Consider the following 16240-nt stretch of genomic DNA (forward strand, 5'->3'; position numbering starts at 1 on the left):
CTGTTCTACCCTCTTGGAACAGTATAATTCACTCACTACTACTTGCTGTCTGGCCTACTTCCAATCTAAATCCGCAGCAGGCTGATTCTCTTAGTTGCATGTTTCAAATCTCTTGCTGTGGCAGCTTGTTTCCTGTCTTTATCCACTGCCATTCCCAGACTGATAACCGTAACTTTGTCTAAAACTTGCTGTGCAAGAATGGTTTGGAGAATTGAACTCCTAAAGAAACTGCAAGCCCCAGAATAACATACAGGGAACAAGAAATTTGTTTTTCTTTATTCAGATTACCAGCAAAATTTCATAAGAGATGAAAAAGCAAAACCTGAGTGAAAGGTACTTCACCAGTTACACAATGTATTTCCTGTATACTTAACAACTTCATCTCTGATTGCAATGGTTGGCCGTGGGTTGTCAGATATCCTTTTGGATTTATTAACACCTTTTAGCATAAGAAAACATCCCAACACACTTCTAATGCTGTAACTAGATACAAAGACATACAGTGACTTAGATTTGGTTAGCAGTTCTTAAGATGGAAAAACATTTGAGATCTCTTCCAAGGATGTAGTTAGATAAGGGGTAAAGAAGGTGGCATTGGGATTGTCCTCAAAAGCTTTGTCCTGAGATTAGGTTGTGAGGTCATTATTAAATAAGGGGAAACAGGCAAAGGAATTCAGGAGATATTCCAAGTTGAAGTTCAAGTCATTCAACCATACATGAATACCCATGAATATAGCCAAGTGAAACAGCCTTACTCTGGGGCCAAGGTGCAAAATACATTACCAACAGTCATACACAGCACAAGGCACATACAGCACACATAAGCAGTGAACATACAGTCAGCAAAAAAAATACAACGTCCACGTCCCTGAGTTTATGAATGTTGCAGCAGTCTACATTTGAACACAATACAGCTTGTCTTCCACTGAGTGAACACTGGAGAACAACATCACTGCCAGCCATGATGCTCCAGCACAGACTCCCCTGGATGGCTGCAACCATATGACACGGCGCCTTAAGGCCCAGTCCTCACCACAACTGAGGCCACGCGACTTCTCTGCAGTCTGTCTCACCAATAAACTAGTGACTTGCAACATTTCACACTACCAGTGTCCCATAGGGTCTTGTGATCGCAAGAAAAACAACTAAGACAATCACTTACTGTTAGCCTGCACACTGCCTTCACGCACCGACACCTCTGTGAGGCGGGCAGCAGCATAGTCCACATCAAGTACAGCTCCTTCAGTTTCTCCTCTAATGGGCAACTCGCTGACGGGGTCGACCTGCAGTACTTAATGTCCTTAATGTCCTAAGTTCTTACTATCCTGCAGAGGCTTGCAATCTTAAAAAATATGTTTAAAAAAGACAATAACTTTTTTAGGGCCCCATAGAAGTTGCTGCATCTGAGTGCACAACCACCTTACCAGAAGTAAAAGCAGAGAGCATTACAAATTTGCAGGTACTGCTGTCAGTAACAGCAGTAAGGTATTTGACTGAGACAATAATGAAAGTGTGATTTTAGAGTTGGAAGGGCAAATATCTAGAAAGTTCATGGAGGGTAAAGCTGGAGCTGAATTTGTTGATGACAATTTAGCAGTCATTCAGGAGCCTAGGACAATTCAGGTCAGCAAGTATGAGTGTAGTTGGTGAACAGGATTTAGTGTCGATTTGGGTATGGGCAGCAAAGTTGCTATGGTAATTTTGTGGAGCATGAAAAATGAGAGGCTCAGCAGGAAAACATAAGGATCGTTGAACCCGGGCAGTAGCAATTACTTGGATCACTAAGTGACATTCATCACTAAAGATCTTCACCATTGGGACACAACCTCTTTTCATTACTACCATCGGGGAAAAGGTACAGCAGCCTGAAGACCCACAATAAACAATTCAGAAATAACTTCTTCCCCTCCACCATCATGTAACTGAATGGTCTATGAACACTACCTCATTATTGTTTTTTCAATATTTATTTCTTTATAGTAATTTATATCTTTGCACTGTTGCTGCAAAACGACATGTCAGTAATGGTGATTCTGATTCTACTTGGATAAAAGTTCAGATCTCGCAGAGTTAAAGTAAGTAGTAGAGAAGATGGGTAACAACCTGGCGAGTTACTGGGCTAGACTTGGTAATAGGTATAAATTGAAAAGCTTCTAAAGGTAGCTGAATTAGAAGCTTTTTTTTACTGCGGACTTAAGTAGCTTTATTGTTGTACAAATTGTGTTAGACTTATTCAGTATTTCACAGCCACAGCCTGATTTATAATTCTAAACTAGCCTCAATAATAATGAGCATGAAACTACCAGATATAAAGACTTACTTGATTCATTGATTATCCTATAAATAAGGGATATCAGCTGCGCCTACCCACTTTCATGAATATCCATCACATGACATACTCTATATGCTTTGAAATGGGGCAACCACGTCCTGATGTTTGGGCATGGGGGCGGTCAATAGCAGATAGCTCATGCCATGTAGCTGAATTCAAAAATACAGTGAAGTTGCATTTCTGCCTGCAAGGTTTGAAGAAGACTTTTATTCAGCCCTTAATGCTTAATGGTTTCCATTTACCACATCTTTTGTTCGGAGTTTTATGGAATTATTTTGTCTATTCCATAACAATTTTTCAAAAGGGGCATCTGCCTTTGATTCAGTACCAGGATGTGGTTGTGTTTGTGTGTTTGATGTATTTTGTAGAATTGGGTTTTTCACTAGAGCTTTAGCGTAGGTAACTGCTTGTACTGACTGGGAGATAATTGACTGCAATCCTCTAATTCAACATGTATGCTCAAGGAGGAATGTGCAGGCTAAACCTATAATTTTACAGTTAATTTACTTACTAAGTGATCATTGTGGACATTTTAACCCACTTTTTTTTTATCAGGGATTCACTTGCTTATAAGTTTAAATCAGGCACTGTGGTTAAAGTAGATGGAAATACGTTTGTCTTCAAGACAGATTCTTAAAGGAGTTCCCAGATGATTGCTAGTGTTGGCTGTGGCAAATCTGGTGAATTTAAATGCAACTAAAATGCTCTTGGGTTGCTGTTTAAAATAGAAGCACTCGTATGTAATTAGTAACTACGTATAGAATAACGAGGCTGTTTCCAAACAGTGGATAAGTTTCAAGATCTGGTGAATACTTTATACCAAAATACCAAACGAGGCATTTTCCAACTTTATGGCTAGAATGAAACATTGTTACTTATAATGTTCTTTTCGTGGTACAGAATGTGAACATCATTGTCTGTGAGGAAAATTAGTATTTTTAAACAAAATGTGACTTTTTTTGTAACTATTGTGTATTTGATAATAGTTCCTTGTCTCTCAAATAATTAATTTTGTAGTAATTCTTAGTGCAATGGCAACATTGTTAATGTGTGAATATGGGACCTTGAATCTGTGTGGTGTGACTTTTAGTAGGATTATGTGTGTAGCAGCCTCAGAAATTGATGCTTGCTTGAGCACAGCAGTGAAGAAACTAAAGACAATGTGGCATTGTGCGATGTTGGGGGGCCACTCAAATTTGCACTTCCAGCCATCATTCTCTCTTAAATTTCAATTCTTTTACACAGGGTGCTTCTTACAATATTAAAAATATACATTTCATATGTTTTCTTCCAATTTCCTTAATTGGCAGATTTACTCAATACGATCAAAATACAATGGGTCACTCTGGCACTGTGTCAGATTAGCTGTCCTTCTGCAATCGAAATTTAGGAGCTTCATGTGCTTCCTCCTGCTGGAATTTTAACAATATGTATTCTGGTGCTTCTTCACATCATTAGGTTGTGGAGGTCTCAGAAGTTTCACAGGTTTGTGTTGATGTAAGCAGTAGTTTATGCCTCCCAATTACTGCTAAGTGTTTTATTTGTGTTGTTTATTAACTGCCTGCCAATAATTGCAGTCTGCTTATTGTAGGCATTGACATCAGGTAGATCTAATTAGATTACACAATTGATTGGGTGAAAAATTATTTTGAATTGAGTTTTCACAGCCACAGAATTATTGATATCTAATAAAACCTTTTCTGGTGGCAAGTTATCTTTGTGACAGAAAGGTTGTATCACCTTTGAGATGCTGATCTGGTATGTCATCAGAGAAAAAAGTAGAAATTGTGCTGTTGTCTTCTTCTGTAATAAGTGATGTCTTTGATTCTAGGAACATTCAAGACCGTGCACTATTGAAGGTTTACCACAAGGATCCTGCTCATATCTCGTTAAGCCATTCAAGGACTTTAAATGGCGATGTAAGAGTAAGTACAAATGTACATATAAGATTTTATATGTATGTGTGTGTATTTGAAGTATTTGTTATCCTTAGTTCAACATTAACTGATCAAATGATGGTAGTGTGATCTTTTAATTGGCTGTGGACTTCCACAAAAATGAATTTAAGTGTAAATGGCTGACTGAACAATGTAAAAATGTACCTTGAGTCTTTGATCTTTCTCCATCCTGCAGATAGTGTGTAAATCAGCCCCTCAGCACATGGTTCCACTTTTGTGATAATGATAGCAGGTCTTTTGTGAGTAACTCACTGGGTTGTATAACTTTAAAAAAAAACTAGGAAGCTATTGCGCAGAGGTAGTACAGTTTTGAAACTTGCTTTTGCCTTTTCTAAGTGAATACTGATTTCATGGGATTATTATTTTTTGTTTTTGATACTAATTATTTAAAATTGGTTCTAATTCTCTCATTTAAAAAACATTGTTAGCCGTGTATCTAGTTCTGCTGTAACTGCAGCAATTATGAGATTAGCCACCAAAAATGTAATAGTAATCTCAAGTAGAATTTTTACTAACTATACCTGTCAAGTTGGTGAAATTTCAGTAGATGCATTTGCAGTAAGTTGTTTATGGGTTGCAATGCCACCCAAGATACAAAGCAGTGTAATAGCTGCTGGAGTGCATTATTTAGCCTTGCTGAATTCTTTTAATTTGTTGTATTTAATCTAAGCTATGTGGGAACTCAGCTAAATGCAGCAATGTCATAACTGTGTTAAAATGTACAGTTAGCAGTTTCACTATTTCAAAAAGAAATGCCTACTAAAACTCAGTTGAGGATGAGTCACTACACTGTTCTTGGTGATTGTACTGGATTGGAGGTTCCTTTAGTACACCCAGCAGTAGTCCACACAGGTTTTCTTTCCATTAAAATCCAAAGTGATTACATCAATATGTATTGAGTTCACAAATGCTCTTGTGTTCTCAGATACTGCTTGCATTGGTACTTCTTGCCAGATAGAAACATGTGGAGCAGTCTGAGCTGGTTGGCTGTGTTTTTAAATGAGTTCAGCAATGGATTTTTAGGTGTGGTCTTGCAGCTCTTTCCAGGCTGTAATCACATCATTCCTCCCTCCTCTGTGCTTGTTTGCTTTTGCGATAAGCAGCAGTGAAGTGCTTCCATCTTCCAGCCTCAGAGGTGAGTTTTCTGCATACTCTCCTCAGCCTAGATCAGTGTTTTTCTGAAGGAACATTCCAGAATGTATTTTTGGAACCTACTCATACGCCGCCCTGCTCTGAGAGAACAAATGCTTTAAAACAAACATCTGCAGTCTATTTAAAATGAAGATTTAGTCAGATGTCGGTTGGTGAAGGTACGTGTGGTTATAAACTTACACCGAGTTGTTGCTAACAAGAGGGCTGTAAAGTGTTGTGCCCAAGGGGTGGGGAAGTTAAATAAGTGTAGTTAAATTGCATTCTGTGTTCAGACAGGCACAGTGGTAGGGCAGATTTTCTCAGAAGCTGCATGGGAAATCACTGTGACCTGAAAATAAATTATAGTTAGCATGAAGATCTCTGATCTGGTTTAATGTAATTTCTTCTAAATTGCCTCTCCAATAATCAATTCTGTCATCTGGTGTTCCAAGGAGGTATGCAGTTTTCTAGCAACAAGATATGAACCAATAACTCAGACATAAACAGAAAAGATTGTTTTGCTGTCGATCTGTAGCTCTGTGAGAAATAGTGAACAATTGTTGGTGAGCAGTGACATTTGAACAAATGGCAGAAAGAATATAGAATTAAAGGATTATATGCTGAATTGATGGATGAACTTTCATTCACAACACACTGAATGAGAAAGTGAAAGCATTCTGGGTTGCTGTGATGTCGCTGCTCTCTGCCGAGCATTGAGTGAGGACCCAATTTATCTAAAATTTTGTGGTGTTGACAGGAATTCTGCGTTGGTAAACCTAAGTGTTAAAATGATGAGATTAATGTCTCTCCCTCTCTTTGTCTTCTAAACTTGCTTCCCCCAGTCCCCTGCTGGACGACTTTCAAATTTCTGCTGTCACAAACACTTTAGTGGAGAGGCAAAGGTTTTACTCAGGTGCTTTTCTAATGTGACTATCATTTGTTCTGAATCTCAGTATTGATTTCCCTGGCGTGGCGTCATTTAAGCCTGGGTTTTGCCATTGAAACTTAACCAGCTGTTCAACCACTGGAGATCACCATTAAACACAATTACTCCCTTGAACAATCACCACAGGTTTATCAGCAGTGTTGTCATATAGTCTTTTCTCCCCCCCCCCCCGCATTGCAAAATGTGTTCCTGATTACTCATATTTATTGATGTCCAAAACAGAATAACACAATGAAATATGGATCTTATGAACATAATTAAATAAACTGTAATACTATGAGGTGGTACTGAGCTGAACTGCAGTGGAGAGGTTCCACTGGCTCAGCTCAGATCAAAGCTAAAGCCTTCCTTGTCTCTGTGGGTCTCCTGTACATTTGATAGATTTGCTGAGTCATTGTTGAAGGTCAAAAAATGTTATCCTGCCTGGCCAGGGTTATTTTCAAACCTGTCACTGTGCTTCTATTTTTAAGACAAAAATCAGATTCAAGCTATGCCATCACAGACTAGGGATGGTTCCTATCTCCCAGTCCCTGTTCTATAGCTCTGTATATACACGCAATGGCCATTTGTTAGGTACACTTGGTTAATGCAAATATTTGAACAGCCAATCACGTGGCAGCTACTCAATGCATAAAAACATACTGACATGGCCAAGAGGTTCAGTTGTCGTTCAGACCAAACATCACAGAGGGAAGAAATGTGATCTAAGGACTTTGATGGTGGTATGATTATTGGTGCCAAATGGGGTGGTTTGAGTATCTCAGAAACTGCTGATCTCCTGGGATTTACACACGAAACAGCCACTAAAATTTACAGAAAATGGTGTGAAAAAGAACAAAGCACATCCAGTGAGTGGCAGTTCTGTGAATGAGAGGTCAGAGGAAAATGGCCAGACTCGTTCAAGCTGACAGGAAGGCAGCAGTAACTCAAAGATCTACGCATAACAACAGTGGTGTGCAAAAGTGCATCTCTGAACCTTGAAGTGGTTGGGCGACAGCAGCTAAAGATCATGAACATGCCTTCAATGGCCATTTTATTAGGTACCTCCAGTGCATCTCTAGTACATTAGGAACAGAGGATACATAGAGTTAATGTGGAGAGGATGTTTCCTACAGGGGGGAGTCTAGGACCAGAGGACACAGATAGTGTGCTGATTGAGTTCAAGAACCGCTAGTTAATGTTACAGCTATATAAGATCTTGGTCAGACCCCACTTGGAGTACTCTGTTCAGTTCTGATCACCTCACTACAGGAAGGATGTGGATACTATAGAGAGAGTGCAGAGGAGATTTACAAGGATGTTGCCTGGATTGGAGGGTGTACCTTATGAGAATAGGTTGAGTGAGCTTGGCCTTTTGTCCTTGGAGTAACGGAGGATGAGAGGTGACCTGATAGAGGTGTATAAGATGATGAGGAACATTGATTGTGTGGATAGCCAGAAGCTTTTACCCAGGGCTGAAATGAGGGGGCACAGTTTTAATGTGCTTGGAAGTAGGTACCGAGGGGATGTCAGGGGTACGTTTTTCACACAGAGAGTGGTGGGTGCGTGGAATGGGCTGCCGGTGACAGTGGTGGAAGTGGATACATTAGAGTCTTTTAAGACACTCTTAGATAGGTACATGGAACTTAAAGAAATAGAGGGCTATGAGCTAGGTAAATGCTAGGCAGCTTCTAGAGTAGGTCGCATGGTCGGCACAACATTGTGGGCTGAAGGGCCTGTAATGTGCTGCAGATTTCTATCTTCTAGTTTACAGCAGTTTATTTTGGACAGTTATTGGGAGATAGCTTTCATTCTGATTCCAACGTTCAAAGTAAATTTATTATCAAAGTACATATATGTCTCCATATACCAACCGGAAATTCTTTTTTTTGCAGGCATACTCAATAATATAATAATAGTCGTCATAGAATAAATGAAAGATCATTCCATCTTGGGTGTTCAGCCGGTGTGCAATCTGTGCAAATACAAAATGAAAGAAATAATAATAAACAAATAAGCAATAAATACTGTATCGAGAATATGGATGAAGTGTCCTTGAAGCCGAGTCCATAGGTTGTGGGAACATTTCAATGAATGGGGCAAGTGAAGTGGAGTGATGTTATCCCCTTTGGTCCAAGAGCATAATGGTTGAGGGGTAAGAACAGTTTCCGAACCTGGGTGGTGGGAGTCCTAAAGCTCCCGTGCCTTCTTCCTGACGGCAGCAGCAAGATGAGTGCATGTCCTGGGTGCTGGGTGTCCCTGATAATGGATACTGCTTTCCTGCGACAATGCTTTGTGTAAGTGTGCTGAATGGTGAGGAGGGCTTTACCTGTGATGGACTGTACCATATCCACCACGCTTTGTAGGATTTTCCATTCAAGGGCATTGGTATTTCCATACTAGGCTGTGATGCAGCTAACCAATATACTCTCCAATTTGTTTGTTACTTTACTCTCCTTCCCCCACTGCCGCCCCCCCCCCCACTTCTCCCAACCAAATTCATCCTAAAACAATATGTTTCAATTCACTTCACTGGAAATGGATGTGGGAGTATGAGACCAGTGCTTGTGCTGACTCAGCACCCCCCAACCAAAGAAAGGTTTTTTTTCATCGTTTATGGTATGCATTATGTTGCTGTCACATTTCACCCCACTTCTCACCAAAGCTCCAAAGCCCAGCTGCTTTTAATGCTCTGCCCTCTATTGCAGAGTGACTCTGCAAGTTAAGCAAATTCCATTTGTGAAGGTGAAATTTGTAGAACTGTATTGGCCATGCTTTGTGCTTAAAATTATTCCATGTGGGGCAGTATTTCATTTGCTCCAGTGAATATCTGTTGTTATGTGAACATTTAATGGAAGTGTTGGGTTATGTAGTTTTTGTCGTTGAGCCACATTTCCTTAAAGCTTTGAGAACAAAGAGGGCATTTAAGCAAACAGTGTTAGGAAGACACATGCTGAACCAAAGACTGGTCGGGCATCACTGATTATTCTAGGCTGCCCTTGTGTTAACGTCTTTCAAAGACTTTTTCCATGAATGTGCTTGGCAATCAATTTTATTAAATGCTGGTGAAGATGAGATATATATGGAAATTAAGCAATCACCACTCTGCATGAGTATCATGTTATCATGACAAAAATAGTGTACATATTTGTGGCCCATGTTAATGTTCCCTCTTTCCCTCTCATCCTTCTTCACTTTCTCCCACCTATACCTACCCTCGTAATTTGAAACTTTTTTCCCTAAAAGGAGTTATTTTTTTCATTAGCTAATTTCAATCCTGAAGTATACACTGAATCTTGATCTTGAAATGGTCTTCAAGATGATTGCATAATCTATTTGATCACTTTGACCAGTTTTAGGTTAAAAAGATATCTCTAACTTTCATTTGGAAGAAAGATTGAGGGAGCAGTGTGCAGTTTCAGAAATGCCACAGTAAATGCCTGGAATCTACCTCTTGCAATCACTCTGGTATTCAGGCTTCTGTGTTAATGTTCAACTGCTTTGGAATTTAGTAAACCAGAGCAAGTTTTTGCTCTAACAGAGCCACCTTTGATCGCAGTGCACTGATTTGATCAGAAATATTCACAAGTTCTGGGCAATAAATATGGAAGCTTAATTTTTTTTTGGCTCTAATTGGCTACAAACTTGACGCAGCAGGGCATCACTAGTTCTTCCCAGACAAATCCACAGCCACGTTGAGGGAAAAAGGTCCATGTATTTGCAAAGTGTAATGATGTAGTTTTTTCTGAAGGTCACATACCTGTGGCCTTAGATTATACTGGAATTCTGTCTGAGTCTGAGTCTCTTAACAATGTCTGCAACTGCCTTTCAGTCAGACTATATTTACTTTCGTTATAGGAGTATAGTCTTGGTGGATGTTACTATAACTCAATAAAACTTTTGGCCAAGGAAACAATGAATATTACTTTACATAATTGCCCAGTATGTTATACTACCCAAATGCATTTTTACCTACGTTAGAGAAGCAGCAGATACTGAAAATTTGCAATAAATTCAGTTCATGCAGAAAGCAAAATAAAGAGTCATGGGGGAAAAAGCCAAAGCATAAGACAAGCTAGATTCATGTAACACAAAGAACTTATGGGTTTGAAGGGTAACGTAATTGGTGGAAACATATATAATTCACAACCACTGACACTGAGATGGCACTTCACTTTAAGAGCCTGTTCTGATGTAATGACGTAAATGATTTTTTAGCATGCTTTTGTGTTCAGGTTTTGGAGTTTAATAAAATCCGTTGGGGTTTTCCTTAAGCATAAATTGCCTCACTTCATTTTATTTATGGAAACGTACAGGGGATTGGCTGCATCCTGTACTGTAACAATCCCAGATTCTAACAGCATAGTCGGCAGGTGAGCATCTCGAAGTTGTTCTCTGTTCTGACCTCCATCGTCCCTGACGACTACACCTGCATCCAGCTGCAGCTTCTAACAGACCGTGTTAAGGAGTTGGAACTGGAGGTGGATGAACTCCAGATCATTCGGGAGGCTGCTGAGTTGATAGACAAGATATACAGGGAGGTAGTTACACCCAAGGTGTAGAATTATGTGACCATCAGGAGGAGGAAAGGCAGCCAGTGCAGAATACCTGAGGCTATTGCCCACAACAACAGGTATACTGCGTTGGTTACTGTTGGGGGTGACAGAGCAGAGAAAAGCACATCAGGTCTCTGGGGGTTGGGTAGCAGAGGAATGCAGTAAGATAGGGGATTCTATAGTTAGGGAAGCAAACTGCAGATTCTGTGGGCATGAAAGAGACATCCAGATAGTATGTTGCCTTCCAGGTGCCAGGGTCAGGAATGTCTCTGATGGGGGCCACAGCATTCGAATGGGGGAAGATGAGCAGCCAGAAGTTGTCGTACATATTGGTACCAATGATATAGATGAGAAAAGGAAGGAGGTCCTGAAGAAAAAAGCTTAGGGAGTTAGGTAGAAACCTGAAGAGCAGGACCTGCAGGGCAGTAATCTCTGGATTGCTACCTGTGTCACGTGCCAGTGAGGGTAAGAATAGGATGATCTAGTAGATGATTGTGTAGCTGAGCTGCTTGTGCAGCGGGAAGGGTTTCAGATTTCTAGATCATTGGGAACTCTTCTAGAGAAAATGTTACTTACTTTCCTTAAGCCCATTACAGGTAGTGGGGTGTAAGCCACCAAGAACAGCTCACTGGAGACCTCTGCCGTGGACCAGTCTTTCAAGTCTTTCTACAGTACTGGATTTTTATGGGATGTGGTTGCTAAACCCATACCCGACCCTCCTCCTTTCACGGTTGGGCTTGGGACCATCAATGACAGAGTTCTGGGGAAGGCATGACACGTACAAAAATGGTGGGTGACACTTGAACTTGGGAGGGATCAATATCCTTGCAGCAGGTTTGCTACAGTTGTTGGTGAGGGTTTGAAATAAATTGGCAGGGGGTTGGGAGCTGGAATGATTGAGCTGAGGATGGAGCAGTTAGTATTCAAGTAGATAAGTAGTGAGACTGTGAGGGTGGACGGGCAGATAATAGGGCAAAATTGCAGTCAGTGGGATGACTTGAAGTGTAGCATAGTAGCGGAATTGAAAAGGGTGATGATACAGGACTGAAGGTGTTATACAGTATTTGAATGCACACAATATATGGAATAAGGTAGTTGATCTTGTAACACAATTAGAGATTGGCAGGTATGACGTGTGCATCACTGATTCATGACTGAAAGAAGATCATAGTTCAGAGCTTAACATTCAAGGATGCACATTGTATTGAAAGGACAGGCAGATATATCCTAAAGATGAAGAAGTATTCTAAAGGGAGGATGTGGCAACCATGGCTGACAGGGGAATCAAAGACAGCATGAAAGGAAAAGAGAGGGCATATAATATCACAAAAATTACTGGTAAGTTGGAGGATTGGGATGCTTTTAAAAACCAACAGAAGACAACTAAAAAACCATAAAAAGAGAAAAGATGAAATATGAAGGTAATCTAACCATTAATTAAAGAGGATACATAAAGATTTTAAGATATATAAAGACTAAAAGAGGGGCGAGAGTGTATATCGGACTGCTAGCAACTGACATTGGAAAGGTTGTTATGGGGGACAAAGATATGGTGGTCAAACTTAGTGAGTATTTGGTATCAATCTTCACTGTGGAAAGCACTATCAGTGTGCCAGAAAAGTTGACAGTGCTGGGGGCAGAAGTGAGTTAGTTGCAATTACTAAGGAGAAGGTGCTTGGAAAGGTAAGGGGTCTGAAGGTAGGCAATTGGTAAGTCACTTGGACGAGATGGACTACACCCAAGGGTTCTGAAAGAAGAAGCTGAAGAGATTATGGAAACATTCGTAATGATCTTTCAAGAATCACTAGGTTCTGGATTCTGGAACGGTTCAATAGGGCTGGAAAATTGCAAGTGTTACTCCACTCTTTAAAAGGGGGGAGACAGAATTTAATTGCCAGTGGCCTGACTTCAGTGGTTGCGAAAATGTTGGAATCCATTAATAAGGATGAGGTTTTGGAGTACTTGGAAGCATGTGATAAAGTAGTTGATATAGTTTTCTTAAAGACATATCTGTTGGAACTCTTAGGAAATGACAAGCAGCAGAGACAAAGGAGGTATAGTGGTTGTTGTTTACTTGGATTTTCAGAAGGCCTTTGACAAGGTGCCGCACATGAAGCTGCTTAGCAAAGTAATAGCCTAAGGTAGAAAATTGGGTGATTAGCAAACGGCAAACAGTGGGACTAAAGAGGGCATTTTCTGGCTGGCTGCCAGTGACTAGTGGTGTTCTGCAGGGGTTGGTTTTAGGACCACTTGCTTTCATGTTATATGTCAATGATTTGAATGACAGAATTGATGGCTTTGTGACCATGTTTGCAGTTTGCCCTAGAACTAGGGGGCATAGCCTCAAGATTCGAGGGAATAGATTTAGGACGGAGAGGAGGAGGAACTGCTTTTCCCAGAGAGTGGTGAATCCGTGGAATTCTTTGCCCAATGAAGCAATGGAGGCTACCTCAGTAAATATATTTAAGACAAGGTTGGAAGATTTTTGCATAGTAGGGGAATTAAGGGTTATGGGGAAATGGCAGGTGGGTGGAGAAGGGTCCATTACCAAATCAGCCACGATCTTATTGAATGGTGGAGAAGTTTTGACAGGCCAGATGGCCTACTCCTGCTCCTACTTCTTATGTTCTTATGTTTTTATTATACAAAGATTGGTGGATGGGGCAGGTAGTGTTGAGGAAGCAGGAACTATGCAGAAGGACTTGGACAGATTGAGAGAATGGACAAACAAGTGGCAGATGGAATATCGTGTAACTAAGTGTATGGTCATGTACTTTGGTAGGACTAAAGGTGTAGACTATTGTCTAAATGGGGAGGAAATACAAAAATCAGAGGTGCAAAGGGACTTGGGAGTCCTCGTGCAGGATTCCCTAGAGGTTAACTTGGTTATTGAGTCAGTTGGTAAGGAAGGCAAATACAATGTTAACATTCATTTCAAGAGGACTAGAATATAAGAACAAGGATGTAGTTCTAAGGCTTTATAAGTCATTGGTCAGACTGCGTTTGGAGTATTGTGAGCAGTTTGGGCCATTTATGGAAGAAAAGATGTGCTGACATAGGAGAAGGAACAGAGGAGGTTCATGTGAGTGATTCTGGAAATGAAAAGGTTAACACATGGGGAGAGTTTGATGCTGCGGGCTTGTACTCGCTCAAGTTTAGAAAAATGAGGGGGATTCTCTTTGAAATCTATCGTATGTTGAAAGGCCTAGATAGAGTGGCTTTGGAGAGGAAGTTTCCTATAGTGGGTGAGTCTAGGGCCAGAAGCCACACCCTCAGAAAACTGAGACGTTTATTTAGAACAGTGATAAGCAGGAATTTCTTTAGCCAGAGGGTAATGAATCTGTGAAATTCATTGACACTGACAACTGTGAAGGCCATGTCACTGGGAATATTTAAAGCACGAGTTGATAGGTTCTTGATTAGTCAGGGCATCAAAGGTTACAGGAAGAAGGCAGGAGAATGGGGTTGGGAAGGATAATAAATTTGCCAGAATGGAATAGTGGAGCAGAATCAATGGGCTGAATGGCCTAATTCTGCTCCTATGTCATATGGTTTTATGGTCTATGAAAAAGCACAAATCTTTGGAATATGACTTTTCACTTACTAGGGCAATCACAATGCAGCCATTCACATCCAAGCAAGAGATTAGTTTGTAAGAAACTCATTGCAACTGGTGGAATACTTTATCCCAAAAGAAAATTGCTTTTGAAGGGCTTTTATAACAACAAGTGGACTATATGATCTAATTTTAATAAATTTGGCATTCTGGACTTGCACAAAATAGCATGGAAAAGAAAAACAAGAAAATCTGCAGATGCTGGAAATCCAAGCAATACACGCAAAATGCTGGAGGAACTCAGCAGGCCAGGCAGCATCTGTGGAAAAGAGTAAACTATCGATGCGTCGGGTGAGATACTTCATCAGGACTGGAAAGGAAGATGAAATGTTAGAGCAAGAAGGTGGGGGAGGGGAGAATGAATTACAAGGTGGTAGGTGTGAAGCATCTTCAATTACTGCAAAAGACTGAAGTCGGGTAAAATACTGAAAGGCTTTTATTCGCTGTACAATACGACGTCCATGCTGAGTGTCTGCCCCTGGACTGAGGGGGAAGGGCAAGGCAAAATCACCTTTATTCAGGAATCTATGGGAGCAGCCACAGGGGTAGTCAGTAGAGAGGCATGTCCAGACGGTTAACCCAGTTACAACACATATATGGTTTACCACATTCACCCCTCCTTTTTTAAAAAAAGAGTCCCGCGGAGTGAAGTGACTGAATATTTAAACAGGTATATTTACAGGTCAAGTCTATCAGGTGGTCGAGTCCGTCGCTGTGATCTACGTAGATTGCACCGGCGATGGCGGTTGTGCTAGCTCTGGCCTGACTTGAGGTGCCAGCACGTTAGGCATTGGTAATCCCTCGTGCGTGTGCGTCACGCCTGGTATGGGAGTGTCGTGTGGTGTCTGTGTGTATGGCATAGAGTACGCGGTGTCTCGTGGGTACATATATCGGTGGGTATGAGGTCAATAGTCACCACGGAGTGTTCAGGGTAGGGGCCCGGTTCTCCTGCGGGCGCCAGGTCACGGATGGAGACCGTGTCCTCCCGCCCATCAGGTAAAACCACATACGCATACTGGGGGTTCGCATGAAGTAAGTGAACCCTCTCGACCATCAGGGAGTATTTATTGCTCCTCGCATGTTTCCGGAGCAGTACTGGCCCTGGGGACGTCAGCCAAGTTGGCAAGGTGGTCCCAGTGGTCGACTCTCTGGGTAAAGAAAAGAGCCACTCATGAGGGGTGGCATTAGTGGCTGTGCATAACAGGGAACGGTTGGAGTGGAGTGCCTCGGGAAGGACCTCCTGCCAGTGGGAGACCGGCAGTCCCTTTGACCTGAGGGCTAAGAGTGTGGCTTTCCACACCATGGCATTCTCCTTCTCCACCTGTCCATTCCCCCGGGGATTATAGCTCGTGGTCCTACTGGTTGCAATTCCCCTAGCCAGTAGGTATTGGCGCAGCTCGTCACTCATAAACGAGGACGCTTTGTCACTGTGGATATAGCATGGGTATCCGAACAGAGTGAAGAGCTTGCGCAGGGCTTTTATAACTGACGTGGTGGTGGTGTCGGGGCAGAGGATGGCGAAGGGGAACCGCGAATACTCGTCGATAACGTTAAGAAAGTACACATTGCGGTCGGTGGAGGGAAGGGGGCCCTTAAAGTCAGCACTCAGTCACTCAAAGGGGCGGGTGGCCTTGATTAGTCGTGCCTTTTCGGGTCGGTAGAAGTGCGGTTTGCACTCTGCGCAGACTTGGCAGTCCCTGGTCATCGTTCTGATCTCCTCAA

At 41.5% G+C, this 16240-nt stretch overlaps 1 protein-coding gene across 10 annotated transcripts in view; it reads left to right on the forward strand.

Annotated features, from left to right (window-relative positions):
* Nucleotides 1-16240, forward strand: part of LOC134344445 (sickle tail protein-like) — a 706462-nt gene that overhangs the window by 560870 nt on the left and 129352 nt on the right. For 8 of the 10 annotated variants that reach the window (XM_063044243.1, XM_063044242.1, XM_063044244.1 and 5 more), the window contains one exon: nucleotides 4164-4257. In XM_063044243.1, the coding sequence (XP_062900313.1) occupies nucleotides 4164-4257 (94 nt within the window). The other 2 variants (XM_063044253.1, XM_063044252.1) reach the window with 2 other exon arrangements.

The sequence above is a fragment of the Mobula hypostoma genome, chromosome 3 (assembly GCF_963921235.1).
Source record: "Mobula hypostoma chromosome 3, sMobHyp1.1, whole genome shotgun sequence".
NCBI classification, from domain to species: Eukaryota; Metazoa; Chordata; class Chondrichthyes; order Myliobatiformes; family Myliobatidae; genus Mobula; species Mobula hypostoma.